The sequence below is a fragment of the Melopsittacus undulatus genome, chromosome 10 (genome assembly GCF_012275295.1).
Source record: "Melopsittacus undulatus isolate bMelUnd1 chromosome 10, bMelUnd1.mat.Z, whole genome shotgun sequence".
NCBI classification, from domain to species: domain Eukaryota; kingdom Metazoa; phylum Chordata; class Aves; order Psittaciformes; family Psittaculidae; genus Melopsittacus; species Melopsittacus undulatus.
In genome coordinates, this window is record NC_047536.1 from 30,424,337 (window position 1) to 30,445,759 (window position 21,423).

The following is a 21,423-nucleotide window of genomic DNA, read 5'->3' on the forward strand; positions in this document are numbered from 1 at the left end:
CCCAAAAATAAAACCAAACCTCAAAGGAACAGCATTTGGGTAGACAAATATTCAAACTGCGACCAGAAAACCTTATTCAAATATGCTAATGGTGCTGCACACCAGATGTCTGTGGGGAAGTGGAGAAGATGGGAGGGCTGAGGGGCCTATGTAAGCCAGGTCCCACTGACCCACTAAAGCACATTAGCAACTTGCAGGCCCTTTCCTAACTTAAAGTGTTCACATTTCTAATCTAACCAAAGGCACTCAAACATGAGCAGATAGTGCTTCAGAAAAAAACTGCACAGATAAATTATTCCTCAAAACAACTACTCCAATCAAACTTAATTCTTTCCTACATAAAGGAGATACGTGCATTCTATCAAACAGAAACATTGGAAGCAAAGTAGTTACAGCATTTCACAACTTGTCCTCATGTAGAAATCCAACAGAGTAAAGATAATACTTTTTTAGCCTGGAGAACAGAGTGCTTTTGAATTAATAAATGTTGCATTAGAATTAAATGCACATGAAATAGAAGCAGTAAGGAAACAGCTTCTCCTAGACAGAAAGCTTTTCAGGGACAGACTCTTCTATTTGGAAGTAAATTGACAGCAAAATAAGAGAAAAGAGATATCCTTCCCCTGTGGCTGGCAGGGGTCACGTACAATCAGCCCTCTACAACCCCTGCACACATGGTTCGAATAGAACACATTCCTCCAAACACCTATAACGCACCTCACGCCAGGCAGAACCACCTTCGAGGGAAGGAGACAGCACTGAGCTTTCCAATGACTGCACGTGCGTGCTGCCAATAAGCAGCGCTAAGGGGATAGTGCAGTGAAGCCCATGAACTCATCAATGTCCCCTCTCCCCTGTCAATCCACACCCAGATGACCACCAGTGAAATGCCTACAATGCTTGAGATCCCAGGATGAGCTGCTACCTCTCTTCTACCACATCATCATTTAGAACAATTCCTAAATCTCATCCAGCACCAGCACAAGGCACAGGTGAATGCTCCAAGTTGGAACGTGCTGGATGAGTCTGCCAGGGTGCCCCATAGGAGACAGGAATGAGCAGCAGCTTGTGCCCCAGGATGGCTGCCTGCCACGCTGTGTGCTGACCGCTACCATGTCACCCTCCCCTGTGCTCTCCCATCTGTCTCACTGTACCCATCTGCTGGGTTGTGCCACAGACTGGAAGCTCTATGGGACAGAGACTGACATTTTGCTTTGCATTTCACAGGCACAGCATGATCTTGGCCGAGGACTACAGCTCTCACGTGCGGCCACAACACCAAGAGCAACACAAATGAGGATGAGGCTTCAAATCACTCATTCCTAGTGCTGACTCATTCACAGGGCTCCTGCTCTGCTCCAGTCTCACACAGTCACAGGAGAAGACAAAACCCGTCCTCCGTAATTGCATCTACTAATCACATATGCAGGCAACAGATCCAGAAAGCTGCCTTTGGTGCACAGGGGATGCAAGGAGCAGCACAGCTTGCTCAGCTCTCACCCAACTAGGTGCATCTGCTGTGTAAAAGTCAGTTGTTGCATTTATGATACGGATTAAATCATGAGCAGGTGTGAGATCACCAACCTCTGCAGGTATTATCTGTAGCATCTTCTTCTAGGGTGCTGATCCATTTCATATGCTTCCCGCTGATGAGAGACTGATTTGACAGCAGCCCTTCTAAAACTGTTCTCATTTTTTATTTCATTTTAATCCATTTATGAAACAAACATCTGCTCACCTAGAGCTAGAAGATGCCCAGGAGGGAGAGAGGCATTGCCTGCAATCACTAGGATAACCTACAAAGATACACCGCTAACTGTGCAAGAAGAGGGAAAAGCCATGGCTTCTGCTGCCTCCTGCCCAGCCAAGAGAGCTGGCGAGGCATGCAGCAAGGATCAGACCACAGGAAAACTCTCTACATACTTGTTTATCCCAAAACTGATTCAGATTTGTCCTGCAGCACTCCTGGGGTAACACCCTGCCAGATGAGCCTCAGAGTCTGTGTCTTTGCAGGGTTTCAGGAATGAACTATCATTTAATTTGTAAAAGATTAATGAAAAAAAGTCAACATTCCAGATATGCAAATACTTTCCCTTGTCCCCTGTATGTTTGCCAGGTGAACATGGTTACCTGTCCTAACAAAAAACTAACAAAACTAGTTAGAGGCTTACAAAACTTAAGGTAACTTTGGATGAAGCAAAACCAGACTAGACACCAAAGGACTTCACGTTTGATACGTATACATTAAAAAAATACACAAATTGACTAGTTAAAACACTTGAATCATGATTTTCTTTAACAACCATATGTGCCTCAACCCAGTACAGTGCTGCAATTGAAAAACATCCCTGGAAATATGAAACACACACAGGCCCTCTCTCTATTTAACAACTTTGTGATGCTCTAATGCTTAAAATTATAGAAAAGTTCAATGCTTACAATTATAGGTAAGTTCAATAAATAAAAGCTAGACAAAAGAGTACTCTAAACTAAACAACATGTCCACAGCACGTTCTTCCACCCCAATTTTATACACGTTTTTTTAAATCCACTAAATTAGTATTTCACATAGCTTCTCTTTAAAGCAACTGCCTGTAGCACAGTGCATCTGCCAGTACTTGATAGTGTGTGAAAGCAGCAGCTTAGGCTGAATTTTATCTCAAACTCAACTCTCTTCTGAAGGAGCAGCTGACACGAGGAAGGCTTACCGTCAGTATCTAGGAGACATTTTGACTTTGGAAACCATTTTCTCTCTGCCAGACACTTGGTTCCAGCTGGCTGAGACACAATTTGATTCTACTGTCTTGCAGCCAGGGCAGAGGTGTGCCAAGCTGGATGGACCCTGTGCTGGGGTCCTGACCCACAGGACCCATACACATACCTCACAGCTATTCTGTACCTTCCCCGTTTCCTGATCAAAGCATCCCTGCTATCCCTACTTCCATGGGTATAAGATCCCTGTAAGAAACATGCGTTTCCTCTTGTGCAGATGCTCAAGTTGTATTTGGGCTGTATCTGCTTTTGCAATATGACCAGTGGCTATAGTCTCCCAAACATCCAAATCTGTACCCCTGTCCAGGCCCACCTCATGTGCCTTCTGCCATTGCAAGTGGGTGTCCTTCCTTAGAAAAACAGGGTGTAGGATGAAACAGAAAGGAGCTGGTGTCTTACTGCATCTCATCCACTTAAGCCAAAGTACAGCTGGAGCACACAGCCAGGCCTGAGAAGTACCCCTGGATCCTGCAGCTTAGACACAGGAGCTTAAGGAAATCCCATGCCCTCAGCAATTTTTCCACATTTCCCTACCTGTGTTTCTTTAGGTACAGTCCCTGTGCTCTGAAGTACACAGGGTCCTCATCTGGAAGTTCTGAGCTCTTCTGAGATTCTGGCTTCCCAACTGCCAGCAGGTCCACCACCATTACACTGACTGTTCTTGTGACTAAAACCACCTTCTCTCTCCTGCCCAAAGCTTGCTGGGTTTTGCATGTGCAGCTCAAGTCAGTTGCTGTTGCTCTCTACCAAAACCTCACTTTCTGTCCTGCTTTAGGCAGCTTTCCAAACCTCATGCTCTTCCCACTGAACAAGCTGGTTTTCCTCCATGACAGCAAACACATCCCTATTTAAACTTATGGATGCCCCTCATCCTGGAGTGGGCAGGTCTGCACTATGGCTGCTGTCAGAGGCAGATTTGATACACCCCATTCCACAGCTGCAAACTGCAACCAGGACTCCAGAGCCACCTACAAGACAGGTCCCCACAGCCATCATGGATCCTCAACACCCTATTATTAACCTATACAAATTCACCACTTGGCAACTCAGTCCTTGGCAGTCTGGTCCTTTGCAGCATTGCCAGATGAATACCAGTGTATTAAACAGCTGATTCCAGCCAAGACCAAGTGTATAGCAGATCCTCAGGACAGCTAAGATTTGTGTTCACACTGTTAGAAATGGGCACTGATTTAAGGCTCGCATTTCTACATGTCCACAAAGAATGCCTGATGGACTTTTACCTCTTTGCAGTCTACTACTCAATAACTGATAAATTATCAGAGCTCAGGATAGATAATTTGCATAAGTTAAACCAACAATTATGATGATAGCCACAGTTTAAAACTCCTTAACTTCACTGACATTACTGGGGACCTCAATGGAGCAAAGACAGTGGCACTCAGCCAGCAGGAAGGAGAGCAACATTACCATGCAGAGATCAAAAGAGTTATTAACCCAGAGTCCTTACACTATTGACTTCAGACAGTAATTTGTTATTTTAAAGCCCCACTGCACCTTACTGGTGAACAGAGCTCAGTGTTTGCTCAGAGTATCCTCTCTGTACACGGAGCGGAGGAATGAAAAGGGTATTACAATGTAGGAGTCCACATCCACCTCTTTGGAGAGACAGGCACATGGCCTTATTTGCCACAGGACACATCTGAAACTCAATCAACCTCATGCTCGGGAAGCATTCAGAAGCAATCCAGTTTCTTGCTCCAGGTTCTATTGCTCTCCTGCCTACACTGGCTGCCTGCTCTGCACATCAAAATATAACCAGGATATCATCTGCATCTACTTCACCATCGAGAACTCAGTACAGACACACTGGTGGGGCAGCAGGCAGAAGAACTGCGGAAGATGAAAAGAGTCTTCTCACCTAATGTCCAGAAGACAGACAGCAAAGAAGAACAAAAGGAACATGGCAGAAAAGGAAGTATTCTATAAGTAAAAGCATTTTTCTCAAAAGCAGAGCTATTTTCCAAGACCAAACATGGGAAATGTTGGAACCCAGAGATACCCTTACCATTGGCCAGATGTGGCTAGCTGTTTCCACATCACAGTGGCTTTCAACATAACCACTCCTTCAAAATTCCCTTTATGCTCCTTTAATATGACCCTAACGTAGTAACTTAAATGTACACCTCAAGAATTTCTTCTGTTTGTAGATCTGAGCTCTCATTAGGCCCGTTTCCCTTTTCAGAGGAAATGTCAAGTTTCTTTTAAGCTTGGCCATCTATCAACTACTCTCCTTTTCTGTAGGATGACTATCCTCTTAAAGATGTGGTTCTCAGCTTCAGACAAAATGGATGATGTGTCTGTTGGAAATAGGATTGTTTACTTTGTCAGTGCTCATGGGATCAATTTTTTTCTCTTTTCCTGCCATCTCCTAGAGAGAACATCTTGCCAAGTGCAGTATTCATCTCCCTGAATGAGCTATCAAAATCTATTTTTTGACAGAAATCACACTGCAACCCAAACTGGTCAGAATCTCTCTCAATTTCAGGAGCATGCATGGGAATGAATAATACAGAATCATGTCTGGCACAATTTCAGCATTTCTTCTGCCATTTCTCTTTCATGGCATTTATTTTCTTGAGAAAATTATACAGTTGTAGTTTTAATGCACAAACACTCAAAGCAGCACACGTTCTTCCTTGCTGATTGCTCATACATGTCTGAACACACACTCATAGGCACAGAATGCAGGAGCAGCACTGCAATGTCCCCACTGCACTGAACATTACCCCAAGCAGCTTTACTAACGAGACTAACTCAAGCAGGCAAAATCCATTAATAAGCTGCTGGAGAATGAGGTCTTAATTGTAGATTTATTTAATTCAGAAACAAGTACTTGTATTGTATTAAGAGCAGCCTATTAACATTCATGCATGAGCATTCAATAAGCATGAATAAATAGAAAAATGAATTTGCACTGTAAGGGCTGAAGCAGAAGCATTCACTTAAACCATCAGCCTGCTCAGAGCAATAGGGGCCGGACACCAGGGAATGAAATGCTGTTGTGCAGGGTCCTCGTACTCCAGCATGTCTCGCTATCAATCACTGCTGAAGCAACAGCGCTGAGACTTCCCAAAGCTCCCATTATTGTTTTATCACTCCCCAGCAGTGGAACCAAAGATGAAGCAAATAAATCATCAGCAAAATCTCAAGAACAAGATTTAAATAAATACATCTGTTGGAGGAGACAATTTTCTGCTCGACACCCCTGCATGATGCTGATGACAATCCTGGGTTAATCACACAGATGATGAATTTATTCTTACGTCAATTCCTCTAGAAACAACAGTGTTACAGGTGTAGCAGCTAGCGGGCTGAGTTGCCCATCTATTCCTGCTGGCATCTGCACATCTTGGGATGAGCCCCTTAGACAAAGAAGCATGCCGGCATTTTGAGGGATGCAACCATGACAGTCAATGTTAAAATATGCCTTAGTTACCAACTTTCATTATATGCTGCTCAGAAGATTCACTTACAGGTTCAGTCTCTGGTACTGTGTGTACTGTGAAACACATCCCTCGTTTATAAGTGAGACAGAATGGAGAGTGTTTCTCTGCCACTCTCCATCCACTCTCTCAGATGTCCTCCCTACCCTCACAGCTGCTACGCTGCCCTCCCCTCCCAGCACCTTCTCCAGCACCAGTGCCCTTCCTTTCCTGTTCAGCCCTCTTTCTTACCCACTTTTCCTCACCAACGTCCCTCTTTTTAAAGCTTAGTCTCGTTTTATGACCACTGCCAACACTCTGAGACCAGAAATGTCTTTGTGAAGAGGGCAGAAATCACTGCATCCTTCTGAAAGGTTTCTGTACGCATTTTGTGAGCTACTTCACCCTCATTTAAACAGAATCCCTTTTGCAGCATGACACATAGTGCCAACGACCCCTCAAAACAATTAGCTCACTGTGTATAAATCAGCACAGATTGGACACAGGGTCCAGCAGAAGGGATGCTTTCCCCAAGCGTTGCCCTTCACCACTTTACGCAGCTTGGCACAAGAGGCACACCAGGAGCGTAAGCCACTCCACTCCGGTTTTCCTATTGATGAGAAATGGGAGTACATTTCACCATCACGCATAAATTCCCTCTTCTTATCTCCACAGGCTCACGCTTCCCATGGACTGGAAACCTGGTACCAGCCGCACCCCAGCCCTTCGGCAGGGTCAGGGCAGTACCGACACACTGCACGAACCGCCCGCTCCTGCCCAGCCCCATGGCCCCACCGCTCCCACAGCGTCCGAGGGCTGGACAAGCGTGGGCTGGAGACCGGCACCGCGTCCTGCCCCCGGCCCCACCGGCCCCCCTGTCCCACAGCTGCCATGGCGCCCTCCCAACCCACACACCCCTCCCAGCCCCACTCGCGACCCTCCGCGCTTCAACCCCCGTACCCGCGTCCTCCTCGTCGAAGCTGTTCATGCAGGGGAAGTAGATGGCCAGGGCCTCGAAGGAGGCGGACAGACTGAGGCGGCTCTGCGACCGCTCCATGAAGAGCCCTGGTCCGGGGGCACCGCCGGGGGTTTCGCCCGCCGCCGCCGGCGGCTTGGCCAGCTTCGCCGCCCCATTCTTCACTCGGAGCACGGCCCGCGGCGTCTTGGCTGCGGCGGTGGCCGCGGTGAGGCGGCTGCGGGCGGAGACGAGACGAGAAGCGGCGGCAGCAGCGCGGAGCGGTGCGGAGCGGAGCGGAGCCACCTGCTGCCGCCCGGCGCTCTGGGCGCCGCCCCGCAGCCCCGCCCCGCGCCCGCCGGCGCCGCCGCCAATCACCGCCCGCAAGGGAGCGGCAGGCAGGGGCTCCTCAGCCCCGCGGCCATCTTCCTGGTGGGGTTAGGGTTGGGGCGAGCTTTTCAGTGCCCTTTACGGGCCCGACGGAGACTCGTTCATCCCCTTTGGTTCTGTGTGTCCCCCAGGAATACTCTTGAGACTTTCAGGAGGTTTCTCCCAAAAGAGGGGAGATAAACGGTGCATTTCGGGAGCACTCCAGCCCGCAGACAGCCGCCTGAAGGGCAGCTGTTCCTCTGAGGTGGAGAAGGGTAACCGGTTCTTAGGCGCCTGCAGCCTGACACGGATGGAGAGAGCATGGAATGCTTTGGGTCGAAAAGGACCTTAGAGTCGTCCAGTCCCACGGGCAGGGACCCCTTCCACTGGAGCAGCTGCTCCAAGCCCCTGTGTCCAACCTGGCCTTGAACACTGCCAGGGATGGGGCAGCCACAGCTTCTCTGGGCACCCTGTGCCAGCGCCTCAGCACCCTCACAGTGAGATCTGTCCCTCTCACCTCTGAAGGGACGTTTCAGTCATTCCCTGTATCCATTGGCCTCTGTGTATCCAGAAGAGGCTGTTCCCAACCAGGCCATGACAGCATTTAATTCTGTGCATTGAACTTTTCCCCCTTTCCTGCATCCACATCCGAAGGGCTGTTGTCATCACTGCCCACCAGCGCAGGAGTCTTCTTTCCCCAGTGCCTCTCTTCAGGCACCAAAAAACCCAGCAAAACCAACGAACCCCTTAAAACATTACCGACCCTGGAAGCATACAAGCTCCCAGCAGAAAGCACGTAAACCAAGTAGCCTTCCTCAGTGATAGGAAGGCTGCTGCTGGCTTGGCTGAGCATTTAAACCAGTTCTGCAGCACACCGTTAGGTACATGCTGGTGAGAAGTTGTTCTGGAAAGAGAGTGAATTTTAGATCCTTCCCAAAAGCCAGCTCCACGTATCCCATTTCTAACAAGCCTTATGGAGAACTACTGGCTCAAAAGTACCAGCTGCCCACAGGTGCTGTCTGGGTATAGACATCACAGTATCACCCGTTTCCACTTTGGGAAAGGAAACCAGCATATCCTCATTTATTCAGTGCAATGAATGCTAGGATGGGATCAGATAGAGCATGTTTTCTGACAGCAACGTGATCTCCCCAGCATGGCTGCTGTCCCCTCAGGGCACAAAGGAACATGCTTGTCATGCACTTGGCCTGTCGACCCATCACGATTCCCAAATGCCATCCCATTGAACGCATGAAGTGACAGGTCTGTTTGTGCTATTCCAAGAATGCAGATTAGAGCCCAACATCTCTAAGGAGAACTGTGGCTAAAACTGCTATACACCGAGTGCTGCAGTGCAACAGCCTGAAGTGAAAAAGTGCTTTCCTCCTTCAGCACTGGAGCCCAGCTGCAGACAACTGGAAGATGACTGGACTGGGTATCCCAGAGTAAGTCAATCCCAGCTCTCAACTTATCCCCACTAGAGCTCTAGTAGAGCTAGAGACCTCATACTTACAAATACTGCTTTTGGGTTTATTTCACAGTAAGCAACATAAGAATTAGAGCCCATAAGATGACCTGTACTCTTCTCTCAAACACTTGATGAAACAATCCAGTAAGAGTTTTCTGTCTACTGAAAAACCTACCAAAGTGTGTTTGTGGCTGCCAGCGTGAGGAAGCAATGAGAGCAGGGCTGCTCACACAGAAGGAGAGCCAGGAGCAGCCCACACCACAGGACATGGTCAGGGTGGTGGTGGCAACAGGTCCTATCAACACACTAGCTCCAAGGTCAATCAGGAAAAGCCCAATGCCAGCTCAGGAACAGGTCTGAAACAGGATCACTTACAACATGACCCAGGCAAGAACTGAAGGTCCCTGGGGTTGGAGGTTAAATAGAGCTCCTGGCAGAGGGAGTGAATGTGAGTCCCAGATGAGGCTTGTCAGGGCAATTAAAGCTGATTAGTGCACTCCCAGCTCTGACATCTAGAGTCTTCATTATTGGTGATGCATCCAGAGGTCATTTGAATATCAGATGCCAGGCTGAGCTTGCAGAGCTTCCTAATAGAAAATACATTTTTTAATTCAAAAACTAATCAAAATTTGCTCTGGAGCTAGTGAGTTACATGAATTCCTCATCAGAGCCAGACTGGGGAGGCAGTAAAGCAGAAGGAACAGAATGAACTTATTACAGACAATGATGACTCCAGGTCTGAGTTTTGAAAAGCAGGGATATCAGTGAGGAATGTATTACCATATGTTTAAAAAGAGATTTCAATAGCACCAATCAAGGCATTAGCAGCAATAGGGACAAATCCAAGTTCACTAAAGCTGTTAAGACAGCTCCTGTCTAGCAGTCCTGGCAGCACATTTGATCCGAGGAGCAAGAGGCATCTGTGAATCAAAATCTGCTTCCAGGTTCCTAAGCACAGGAGGTACCTAGAACTGCTGGGAGCTGCTTCCCATTCATTTAAAGCATGCAAGGAAAAATTTAAATGGGGAATAGAAATTTAGTCTCAATTTTATGCTGTGGTCCTCTAAACATAGAATCACAGACATCTCTTGTTTCACTACATCTGGAAAGCATAGTGATGGCAGAGGTACCAGTGCCTAATGGACAGCACAGGCCTGTGGTTTGGATATCTGATCTCTACCCTGTCTTTTCTGTACTTCCCTTTCTTCGCTAGTGTGCTGGGACCCTTCTGCTCTGAGTGCTTCAAGATCTACCTGTGAGGTGCTGAGGGGAACCATCACCATGACCCACCAGCTTCCTCTCCCTCTGCAGGCACACCTCAGCACCACTTGGTCACATCTTCTCAATCCTCCTGTTGTGCATTTTTATCCAAGCTGTCTCACATCTCCCTCTTTACCATACCTGTGGGACTGCCCATGTTCAGGTCCTTTTCTGCACCTTTCTGTTTCACGGGGCATTGGACTGAGTGCTCTCAGCCTTATCCCTTAATTTTGGTGTCACCTGCCTCTCATTTGCCTGCTGCATTTTGCTCCTCAGGACAGGGACCTGCCTAACTCGTGTGCTGCAGGGCTCTTTGACTACTGGTTGGGCCAGAACATCCTAACCCAAAACCATCTGCCTTGAAGTGAGACAAAATGCATTGACAGCTGGAAATCAGATGGACAGTTAAAGGTGTAATGCCCTCCAGATGCCTGGAGGAAACAGTTTGTTTTGGCTGCCTGTTTAAGGAAAATAAGGATTTGCAGTGAAGCTGGAAACTGTTAATCTGAAAGTGTTCCTCTTCACTGATCATCATGGACAGAAAGATCCTTTTGAGAGACCTAGAGAAGTGAGGATAAACAAGGCAGAAGATGCCTGTGATGTTGTAAATAAGCTGAGAGTGCAACTGAGAACAAATAAACTCAAAGATCTACTGCCTCCAGAACAGCACATTTGTGGATGCTGTAGTGGAAGTGGTTAATTGATTGTTTCCCCAGTGAAGCAGGCTCTGACTGATTGAACCATGGAAAGCTCTGATAGATTTTTCCTGCTGGCTCTTTCTCTTCCCACTAGTCATGTAGCTTATATTTTTGCCTTCAGTCTTAGGTGTCTGGGTCAGCCTACGAAGTTAGGTTTTATAGAGTGGAGTGAGAGGATATACTGCCCTCTCCCTCTTGTACTCCTCTACAGTTGTGTGTGTACCTGTTTGGAAATAAACCCAAACTCCCTGGGTTGTGTGTGTTGCTCTCTCAGCCCCGCCTGCCCACTGCTTGCTCAAAAAAGAGTCCACGTGCTAGGAGCAAAAATGCAGCAGAGAAGCAAACCCTGCTAGTGAAAACACATCTCATGCATAAATCTACTCAGAGTAAATACAGCATCCCTAAGGGTACGGAGAGTTGAGCTCCTCCTGTCTCACACCACCTCTCCTTCCCCAGGGCAAAGCTGATGCCAGAGCCAGGCAGTTCATAGCTGGTAGTACATGATGTTCTCCAGCTCATGAAAGCAAATGCAAACCTGATCATCCCTGCTCTCCAGGGCTGTAATTGATGCCCTTACCTGACTCAAGTTCCTCTTGGTCTTTCTGGGCAGACTGGAGGGCACAGGTGAGATGTGCTGAGCATGGATACAGATAACCACTGAATATACACCACAGAATGGCCTGGCATTTCCACCTCCACCCTAGCAGCATTGCAGCAATATAAGATGGTGCTGAGAGATAATGACGCAATGTGCCTGACTACACCAAGTACCAGTTTCACTGGGCTTGGTTGTATAACTTGTATAACAATATGCATTTTAATTTATTATTTGTTGTTATTTATGTTGAGGGAATATTGCAGACTGATGCTAAACACAGAGTGAAAACCTCTCTCTTCCCCAAGTGCTCACTACCTAAGTAGTCAAGACAAAGAGCAGAAAGCAATTTAATTCTTCTCATACAAGTTCAGGCTACAGAGCATGGGAGTTTTACTTGGCTTGCCCAAGACCGCATAAGGAAAGTCTTTGTTGGAGCTAAGAATTGAATGCAGATTTCCTGTGTTAATCTCAAGACTACTGTCTGCTTTTCACTAATGCAAACCTTAGCAAAATTGCATTGTAAGCCAGACAGGTTTTTATAGCATCCTTTGCTGGCTGGGATCCAGGCAAGCCAGGAGTGCTCTGGTTTGTTGATAGCCCAAGCACATACATGTGCTGCTGTGGAGTAGCAAGTGCTGCCCTAAAGAGCCAGAACACTACACTGTGTACGTAGTGGCATTCAAAATACGCTGCACTTATTTAAACATGAATCCCATCTAAAAGCAGATTTGTGTTCAGTCTTGCAGTTCTTCCACCCTTTTCTCCTAATATTCTGTTGACTTAAAGTCACATCTCTCTTGCTATCAAAACCAAGCCCACAAAGGTGCTAAACCACTAGTGAGGCAGAGCCAAGAGGATGAGTAATGTGATGCCGTCATTGTTAGGTCCCTTGCTTCTCACATTTGTCTAGCCTGCCTTTTCCCAAGGGTTAAGAAAACTTGAGGCTACACAGTACATGCTGTACTCTGTTTTTACTGCTGGTACCTACTAAATCTGGACGAGTTCAGCCCATTCAGTGGCTTCCAAGCCCTGGGAGCAGGAGTGTGGGAATGGGTTGGGCACTGCCAAGGGGTGTAACTCAGCAGACTATCCTCTGCTTCATTGTGCCTTCCCAAATGCTGGGGCTTTGTGTTGCTTGGTGTTTTTTTCCAGTTCAGTCAGACAAGATGGTAAATGGATGTTAAATCAGGCTGATTCTTTTCCAGTGACTAAAACGTGGACCCAGACTGATGAAGTACAGGGTAGTGGTAATTTTCAGTCACATGTTGTCCCAGTATTCAGCCACAAGCAAGAAGGAGGAGGAGACACCTGCATGTAGAAAATGCTGTTAGGAGCAGGTTCTTGCTTATCCACTTCCCTGATTTATCATAAACACATCATCTCCCTAGGGGCCATGCTATTCTCCCGCTCTCCAGGCTTTGAAATGTTAGGCACACTGAGGAAGAGTTTGAAAGACCTGGGGAAAAGAGTATAGAAGAGCAATAGCAAGAAAGAAGCCAAAACCACTGAACTTTGGGTGGCACAAGAAGAGAAGGAAAGGACTGGAGACTTTAACCAGTCCAAAGAAGTTTTGCAGCCACAGGCAAGTTAAGATAGCCAGAGAAATGGACTTAGGGCCAGGAACAAAAATGAGACACCAAGTAGGAGCTCATCTAGCTCCTCTATAAAGCTTAATGAGAGAAAAGCCCACCTGGAAACTCAATCAATAGTTATAAGCATCTGGATATTAAAGCAGGAAGTTGATTGGCCACAGGTGGTACAGTGCTGCAGCTCAGGTGGATGTCTGTTCTGCATGGGTGTGAAAATAAAGAGGCTGCTTTTGAAAACCTGGACCACAGTGTCTTCATTCTACACAGCATTCTGTGGAGTGAAGATTTTGTGGAAAATATCCTGAAGATTTGAGTGAAAAGCGTTAGCAGATTGTGGCAGAATGAAAGCATGGAATTGTGCAGACAACCCACTTCCTTTAGTCCTTTCATTCATACCCGCTTATGGTGTTGGCATTGTCACAAGTGGAGGCGATGCTGGGAATGACAGGTGGAATTTAGTGCATTTGAATTTTAATCAGTAATTATTGTAAAACACAATAATGCTTCAACTAGTGGGTAATTTAACTCCAGTTCCAAAAATATAGACTCATCCACTCTAGCTGTAAATTTCCAGCCTCTTTCCTCCAAGCAAACTAGCATATAGAAATGTATGAATGCATACATTAACCAAGCAAAGTAATGAAGGCTGGAGAATTAAGATGTCTTAGAACTACCCAGCCAAATTACATAGCAATAGTATGGCACCTGTCCCAAGTCATACTTAGAAAGATTCAGGCTTACTTCTCTCATTGACATCAAAGGGACTATGTGTCCACCTGATTCCCCCTGCATACACACAGTATGTGTAAAAGGAGAGTAAATGTTTAAATACTGTTGTAACGTTAACATTCAGTACCAGGACTGGCAAGTTCTGCTTACCTGTGAGACTAGATTATTTCCAGGAAGGAATACAGAAAATAGACACCTCATCTTTGTGATATTAGCTTCCGAGTTTGAAAATATAAATCTAGCTTTTTAAGTAAGGATGTGTTTGTGAGATGCCTCAACATTGCTGTAGTTCAGCAGCCCTCAGTGCAGAACATCTCCAGCCATCCCTGGGAAGATTTCCATAGCAGGGATTACCCCATGCCCTGGGCAGCCCCAATTCCCCAGCCCAGCTTTGCAGGGCTTGAGTAGTTCAGTGCCTCGTCAGGTCAAGAAACCCAGAAAATCATAGAATCCCAGACTGGTTTGGATTGGAAGGGTCCTTAAAGCTTATCCAGTTCCAACCCCTGCCACGGGCAGGGACACCTTCCACTAGAGCAGCTTGCTCCAAGCCCCTGTGTCCAACCTGGCCTTGAACACTGCCAGGGATGGGGCAGCCACAGCTTCTCTGGGCACCCTGTGCCAGCGCCTCAGCACCCTCCCAGGGAAGAATTTCTTCCTATTATCTAATCTCAATCTTCTCTCTGTCAGGTTAAAGCTATTTCCCCTTGTCAAAAGCCCCTATAGGCCATTGTTCAAAGCTCCTCTCCAGCTTTCTCCTAGCCCCTTTAGGCACTGGGAGCTGCTCTAAGGTTTCCCAGAGCATTCTCTTCTCCAGGCAGAACAAGGGCATGTAAACTCCGTGCTACAGCAACTAGCGGGCTGCTGGTGCCGGAGGTAACTGTGAGCTGACTTCGTTCGGGTTTTCCTGCAGTCTGTGGCATAAACCCTCCATTAGAGCAGATACTCTCAGCAGCTCAGTGAATGGTAATTTAATTTAGATTTAATGTTAGGATTTAGGTCTTTTAGTTTCCAGAATAAATACTCATGTGGATGAAATGCTCCTCACGGTAGCATGCCTCATCTCGACATTTCTGCTCCCTCCACAGGAGTGGCACATTGGGATCATCCATGCTGCTGAAGGCCTTGGTTTTGGGACTACCATCCCCTTTGCACGCATGCTCTCAGCCTGGGAGGCAACAGGTTTGTGAAATATCTTTTTTAAATGAGTCTGCTGAGTCTGTAATAAGAACAGGACAGAAATAATCCTGTGTGCGGCTTCCTACAGATGGGCTTTAGTACTTGTAAAAGTTGTAGCAAATGGATTTGCTCTGGGCTTGGATAGACATTGACAGATTTATAGAATGAGATGCAACATAGTGGCTGCAGGAAAATTGCTTCTTGGAGGGAGAAGTCACTGCAAGCACTTGAGGATACTCCAGATGTGTTGCCATCCTGCACCTGTGCTGAGGCTGGTCTCAGTCAAAAGAACTTTTGTGTCCTACAGTGTGGGGCAAGACCCTAGAAACCAGTGGAGAAAGGAAAAAACACTTTTTATTCATCCCAAAAGCCAGCAACAGTTTGGTAAAACACATTTGTATTTTTATAGTTCTGCCCCAAAGGCTGCATTTACCCTTTTCCTTGGGTTTTTTTTTTGTTCTGCCTTTTCTCTCTGTCTTTTCTCCAGGCTGCAATAACCATGTTCCAAAATGAAAGAAAGATTTGCTTGTCTGCAGTTACCAGTGGGGGCTAAATTTATGCACATTTTTCACGATGCAGCATTTTTTGCTGAACTTGAGAAGAATAATGTTACATAAGGAGCCCCAACAGATTGTTTATAGAAGACTATACAAGACAAATAATTTGAAGCTGTGACTCAAACTGTGTAACTACAAACTGAAGGCAAGACCAGTTATAATCAACCAAGTGATAGCACAAGTTTTACCATAATACCCTAAAACACTGCATCAACTCGAAAATAAACAGAGATCTCAATAACCTCATAGCAAGCTCACATTTAGCTTCCCAACACTCGTCTGTCTGCTGATGTAACCCATCTTAAAGCCAAAAATAATGTGCATTACCTTTGAAAATGCCTTATGTATATATGCCATCAACAGACTGCCCTTTCAAGTGTTGTAACTCCTCTCTTCATTCTCTAAATATAGAAAACTCTAGGAGGAAATGTAAGGGATTTTGTACTGGGAAGAATATATATCTTCTGAAAGTTTGCATTAAAGGAGAACATGATAAAATTCACTACAAGCATATCTTGGGAATATATTTTTACATGGATTGCTTTAGTAGTTTCAGAGCCATTATATTTCTTATCATCTGTCTATAAAGATAGATTGGCTCTGGTACTACCAGTAAAAACACAGATAATGTTTTCATGTTTTTACAGACACTATATTTAACACTAAATGCCTGGATATATCACTGCATTTCTTATCTCACCAGTCTTATTTTTATTCCCCTCTTCACATTTAATTTCAACTTTTTTTTTACATTTGCAAACTCATCAAATCCTTCATCTTTGTCAGTCTTTTTGAGGGCATCGTTATCAACATTCCCAATGCAATTCAGGCTGGGTTCCACACTTTTGCAACAGAGAACTCTTCAGATTGCTTCCAGTCTTCAAAATCTAGTCCCACTCACTCCAATATTCAGTGAAAGTGCTGTAAAAACAGTTTACCATATTTTTTCTTGCTGCCAAAAAGACTCCCTCACTTTCAAGTTCAACTATTAAAGTGTTTATTATTATTGCCTGAAAACGTGCCCTTTTTGTGCTTCAATTTTTACCATTAAAGGCTTGGTGTGCCCTGTTTCGCAAAGGTTCAGTGTTCAGTTTCCTTGACTCTAGTAGAAAACAAACCTTCAGCTGGCTTTTGACAAAATGGAGTTGCAGCAGTGATTCAGTACTGCTGAAAAACTGCTTTAATAAAATAGGACACTTGTCATATGAAGGAAATATGGTTTGAATGCATCTTAGAGGTCAATAAATCTGTTGCTGGCTGGCTGTAGAGATAACTACCTTGTCTTACAAGGTCCAGGACTTGCTTTTAGTTTGTTTCAAGAAAATTGTGAAGGATGTAGGAATATGGGAAGGAGGTGTTCACCACTGACTATGCACCAGCACATGTTGTACCAGCTCTTCTCTGGATCCCTGCGTGGACAGGATAATGCCCATCCTGGAGGCTGAGGTTTTGGAGTTTTTTAGTTTTGTAAACACCGTGTTTGCTTTTCTCCTTCCTGCCTGTCTAAAATTGACATCAATAAAGGAGGCAGGAATTTTGTTTCTCCAGCAGTGGCTGCCCAAGGTCCTAGTAGACTCCTCAGCATCAGTACCTGTTCACTATGGGGATTCAGTGGCTCGAGTCCATTTTCAGTTTTTTCTTGGTTTTGCTGTTCAGGACAAAATACACTCAATGCTGGAGCCCTGGATGGACACTGGAGGAGATGCTGACCCTATATACACTTCCCTCAGTCCCTAGCTGATTGCTCTGCAGGCATCTACCCAGCTTCCCTGTGCCAGGAGCTCTACTCCCTGTCACGGCCAAGAGTTACAGTGGCCATACACATCCAAGTATTTGATGGAAATATGAAATACTGAGATATGAATAGATTAGATGTCTGGGCAGCTGAAAGCCAGGCTCAAGCTCAGAGCCCTGAATTCACTGAAAACTCTCCTATAATGAACTTTGCCACAGAAACCAGTGTACCCTGTGAGATGTACCCCAGCCCTGTGGGGTTCGCTCCCACTGCCTGGCTGCTGGGGGAGCTGTAGGATGCTCAGCTGCAGCACTCAGCTCTGTGGTCCCCACCTTGCTGGGATGGGGCCTTGGCACAGGCAGTGCAGGAGCAGTCCTGTCCTGGGTACATGCCATGGGTGTTACATGCACTGATGCAATGGAAGAGCCCACCTGGTTCTTCCTCACACAGGAGACAGAGGCAGGGAACACCTCTTAAATCTGCTCTTGTCATATCATGAGTCCCCTTTGTCCCTCTTAAGTGCACAACTTTATTGTGGAGGTTAGTCCTTGAGAGGAAGAGCATCTCCTTATGGATAGCAGGGTTTCTCTGATACTGGTTGGTTTTCCCACTTTTAGATAGACCTGTGCCACCTCCCTGGCCTTCTGTGGCCTCCTAGGCATGCACAGGGAGCCAGAGGCAAGCAGTGCTGTACCAGCACTGTACTGGGTGGGGTGCCTGGCATGGCACAGTCCTCCTTAGCTGCCCATCAGAGAAAAATATGGAAACTGCATCCATCTCCAAAAGACTTTGGTATTTAGGTTTGTTTCCGTTTGATTTAGCTATTTTCTGAAACAATCTCAGCAGTGAAAAGCCTTTTCAGAGTAAAACAGGAGGTTTTCTTTCTCCTGAAAATGCTGAAACAAGATGTTTTGATGCTGCCAGATCTTTTTGTTTGTTTGTTTCATTTCCAAACAACATTCCAGTGAAATGCAGTCAATTTTGTGAAGGACTTTGATTTTGATGGGCTTGTGTATGATGGCTTAAATATTTTCCTGGCTATCTCCACTTAGGAGAAGTGGGAAGGAAGGCAGACCAGATGTCACACAGTGTGTTGCAAAACTGGCATCAATCTCACAAACAGCCTGAGGAAGTGAGGGAACATGGTGTGGGTGAATGTAGGGCTCGGGAAAGGACATGCTAAAGGAAGAGAGAGTCATGGAAACCTGTCTTATGGTGGGTCCATGGAACCACTGGTGGCCTGGTTCTTGTATCAGCCTCTGTTGCTGACTTTCCAAGTGACCTCAAGCAAAGTGATCTGTAAGAAGGAAATAATAGAGTGATCCCTCAGACCATTGCATCTGCTGAGAATTTAGGCTTTTTAGGGTTGTGATACCCTTTTGCATTGTCATTTTGAACAGCAGCTTGAACAACACAGCCCTCGTCTAGGTTTTGGGCTCTTTGCTTTATGCAAAGCAAGCAAGAAGATTAATTGCCTGAACCTGTGAGTTTTTGTTAAGACAGGCTGTGGCAGAAGAATTTAAATGCATCCTGCAGACACAAAAAGAAATCTGGGCTTTGCAAAGTCAAAGAGAAGCAGTTTTGCCCTCCTGGGAACTACAAAATAGGTTGGGATGCCAAAAATAACCTGCTACTAGTTATAGATGCTCCAGCTCTTTTACCGAGACATGAAAACCTGAGCTGAGTTTAATACAAGACACTTCTTTAGTGTCACTGTGACCTTCTGCAGATTTCTCACTCCAGCTCTAACTAAATTACAGCTGAATCCATCCTGTCACTTCATCGCTTTATTCTGGCTCTTGCGCTGAGCTGGGCTCATGAATCTCAGTGAGATTCAACAGCTCCCTTTCATTTGCATGAAAACCTGGTTCCCAAGTGGCTGGTCCATGTTGTCAGGGAACAGAGTGGAATTTGGGTTCCTATTCTCAGAAACACCCAGATGAAATGAGAGCTTCTCAGTGGTGGTTTGGGGATTGGGGTTGCTGCTTCTATTGGTTTAGGCTTGGAGACCCAGCTGGCTTAGGAGGTTTAACACTTTTACACTTGCATCGGCAGAGCAGCAACCAGGAACAAATTTCAGAGGGGAAGTATCTGGCCCTCTTAATAGAGTTACAACCTGAGGATTTTCCTGAGGGAGATTATCTAAACCACAAATCAAGCTGGCAAATCCCTCCTCTAGAGACCACTGAACACAGGGAAAACAGAAGAGATCATCTGAGTAGGGCCACAAAACAGGGGGATAAGCACACACAGACCTTCCTGTTCAGGCACAGAGGGCAGCCCCAAGTGCTCTCCATGGAAGTGGAGGAAGTTAGAGGCAGGAGGTGATGGCAGGGAGGGGCTGAGACGTGGAGGTTGGTCCTTTTCCTCCTCACCTTTTTATTACAGCTATTATGTATTTATGCTCTTTTCCCAGGAAAGCCAGACCCTGCTCTGCGTTTTGGAGAAGCCATGAGCTGGACAGGGGCAGGATTTCAACTGGGGACAAGTGTCTTGGAGGAAAGATCAACAGTCTGATATTAAGGGCTGGGATGTTCCTGCCTTCTGTTCCCTCTGTGTTCCCTCTGCCCTTGCTCCTGCAGCTCCTGAGCAGAGGTGTGAAGAAGGGCAGCCAAGAGGGTCACTGGAACAAAGAGAGATAAACAAAGGATAATCTTTGAGGCAATAATTCATCATTTAAAGCCAAAGCAGAGAAACAATTTCCCAGCTAGCACAGCATTAAACAGATGGGCTAAACCACTTTGGCAGCAAGCAGGTGTATTGCGGCTCAGAAAACCCATCCAGCCACAGCCACAGGGCAGTTATCCCATGGCTCAGGTGTTTCCAAGCCTGGATGGCTAAATCCCTCACTATAGCCATTGCTTTTATTGATTTATTTATTTGCAGGAAGGGCCAGCAATGTCTCTGGAGGATGCCTGCAGTGGTACAGCCCATGCCCGAGGAACAGATGCTCTTCTGACAAATCATTTCCATTTGCAAGACTTCACATCAAGAGAGCAAACATGATCCATTTGCGCTGCCCTCACCCCAGCCTCCTTCTCTATCCTCTGCTCTGCCCTGGCCTTGCCACTGCCAGAGGTATGATATTGTTTCAGTGTCAAAGCATGCAATAACTGATTTAGCCTCCTGCTGATTTGCCTGTTTTGCTTCTGGCAGAGCCCTTAGTTCATCCAGGTCATGTCAAAGGTGGCACAGAAGCCAGCAAGAAAAGGGGGAAGGCCCCAGAGGAGGTTGGTTAGTGCTGCAGTCTGGAACTTGCACATTCATGAATTTTCTGAAGGCAGAGAAGGGGCTGTGGCTCAATTATTAGGGTACAGCAACTCCGTAGCCACGTGGCATGAATGCATCTTTCCTTTCTTCCTCCACCGAGGAGTGACCCAGGCAGAGGGCAGGTCCATGCTGGGGCAGCCACTCATCTACTCTGAAACCTGGAAAGGAGGAGGAAGAGGAGAGCTTGGAGCTACCCAGAGGCAGCTGATGCTGCTGTTGCTGTTGGCAAACTGTCACTCTGACACCTCGCTGATCAGAGCTCTGACGTCAGATGCCTCTGACAAACTTTGCTGTCAGTCAAAAGCCTTTTCACAAACAGAGGCAGTGACAGTTTTGCAATGCAAACACCAGTCCTCACCCGGCTTCTTTCCCTTCTTTGCTGTTTTTAAGCACACAGACTTAAATTTTAAATCTTTGCTCCATTAATGGCCTCCTGAGCAAATGAACCTTCCCATGGTCTCTAGTGTTGTGTCCTCTCCTGTGCCTGGCTTCTGCCTGTTGCCACAGCCCTCAAACTAGCCCTAGCCCTAGGGAGCCTCCCTTCAGCAAACCAAGAGCCCAAAGCCTTGGCTCCACCAAAACCACGTCTCTCAGGAGCCAGGAGTATGGGAAACGGTGACCAGAACAAACGCCTCATCTCCTGGGGCTGACCATGCTTAGCAGGTGGCCGAGATCCTGCAAAAGCTCTTTCCACCTTCCCCTCCCATTCATTTTTCTTTTTCTCCCTTTCCTCCTTTCTGGAGGAAGCAATGCTGGCCCTTCTTTGGAGATCCTTGGTCCTGCAGTCTGAAGCTCTGGGGAAAG

At 46.4% G+C, this 21,423-nt stretch overlaps 1 protein-coding gene across 1 annotated transcript in view; it reads right to left on the reverse strand.

The window, feature by feature from the left end:
- RIMS4 (regulating synaptic membrane exocytosis 4) overlaps window positions 1–7,272 on the reverse strand; it is a 49,074-nt gene extending 41,802 nt beyond the window's left edge. Inside the window, exon 1 of the mRNA XM_034067070.1 lies at window positions 7,176–7,272. Coding sequence (XP_033922961.1) covers window positions 7,176–7,272 — 97 coding nt within the window. The remainder of the gene's footprint in view (window positions 1–7,175) is intronic.
- Window positions 7,273–21,423: the final 14,151 nt, after the last annotated feature.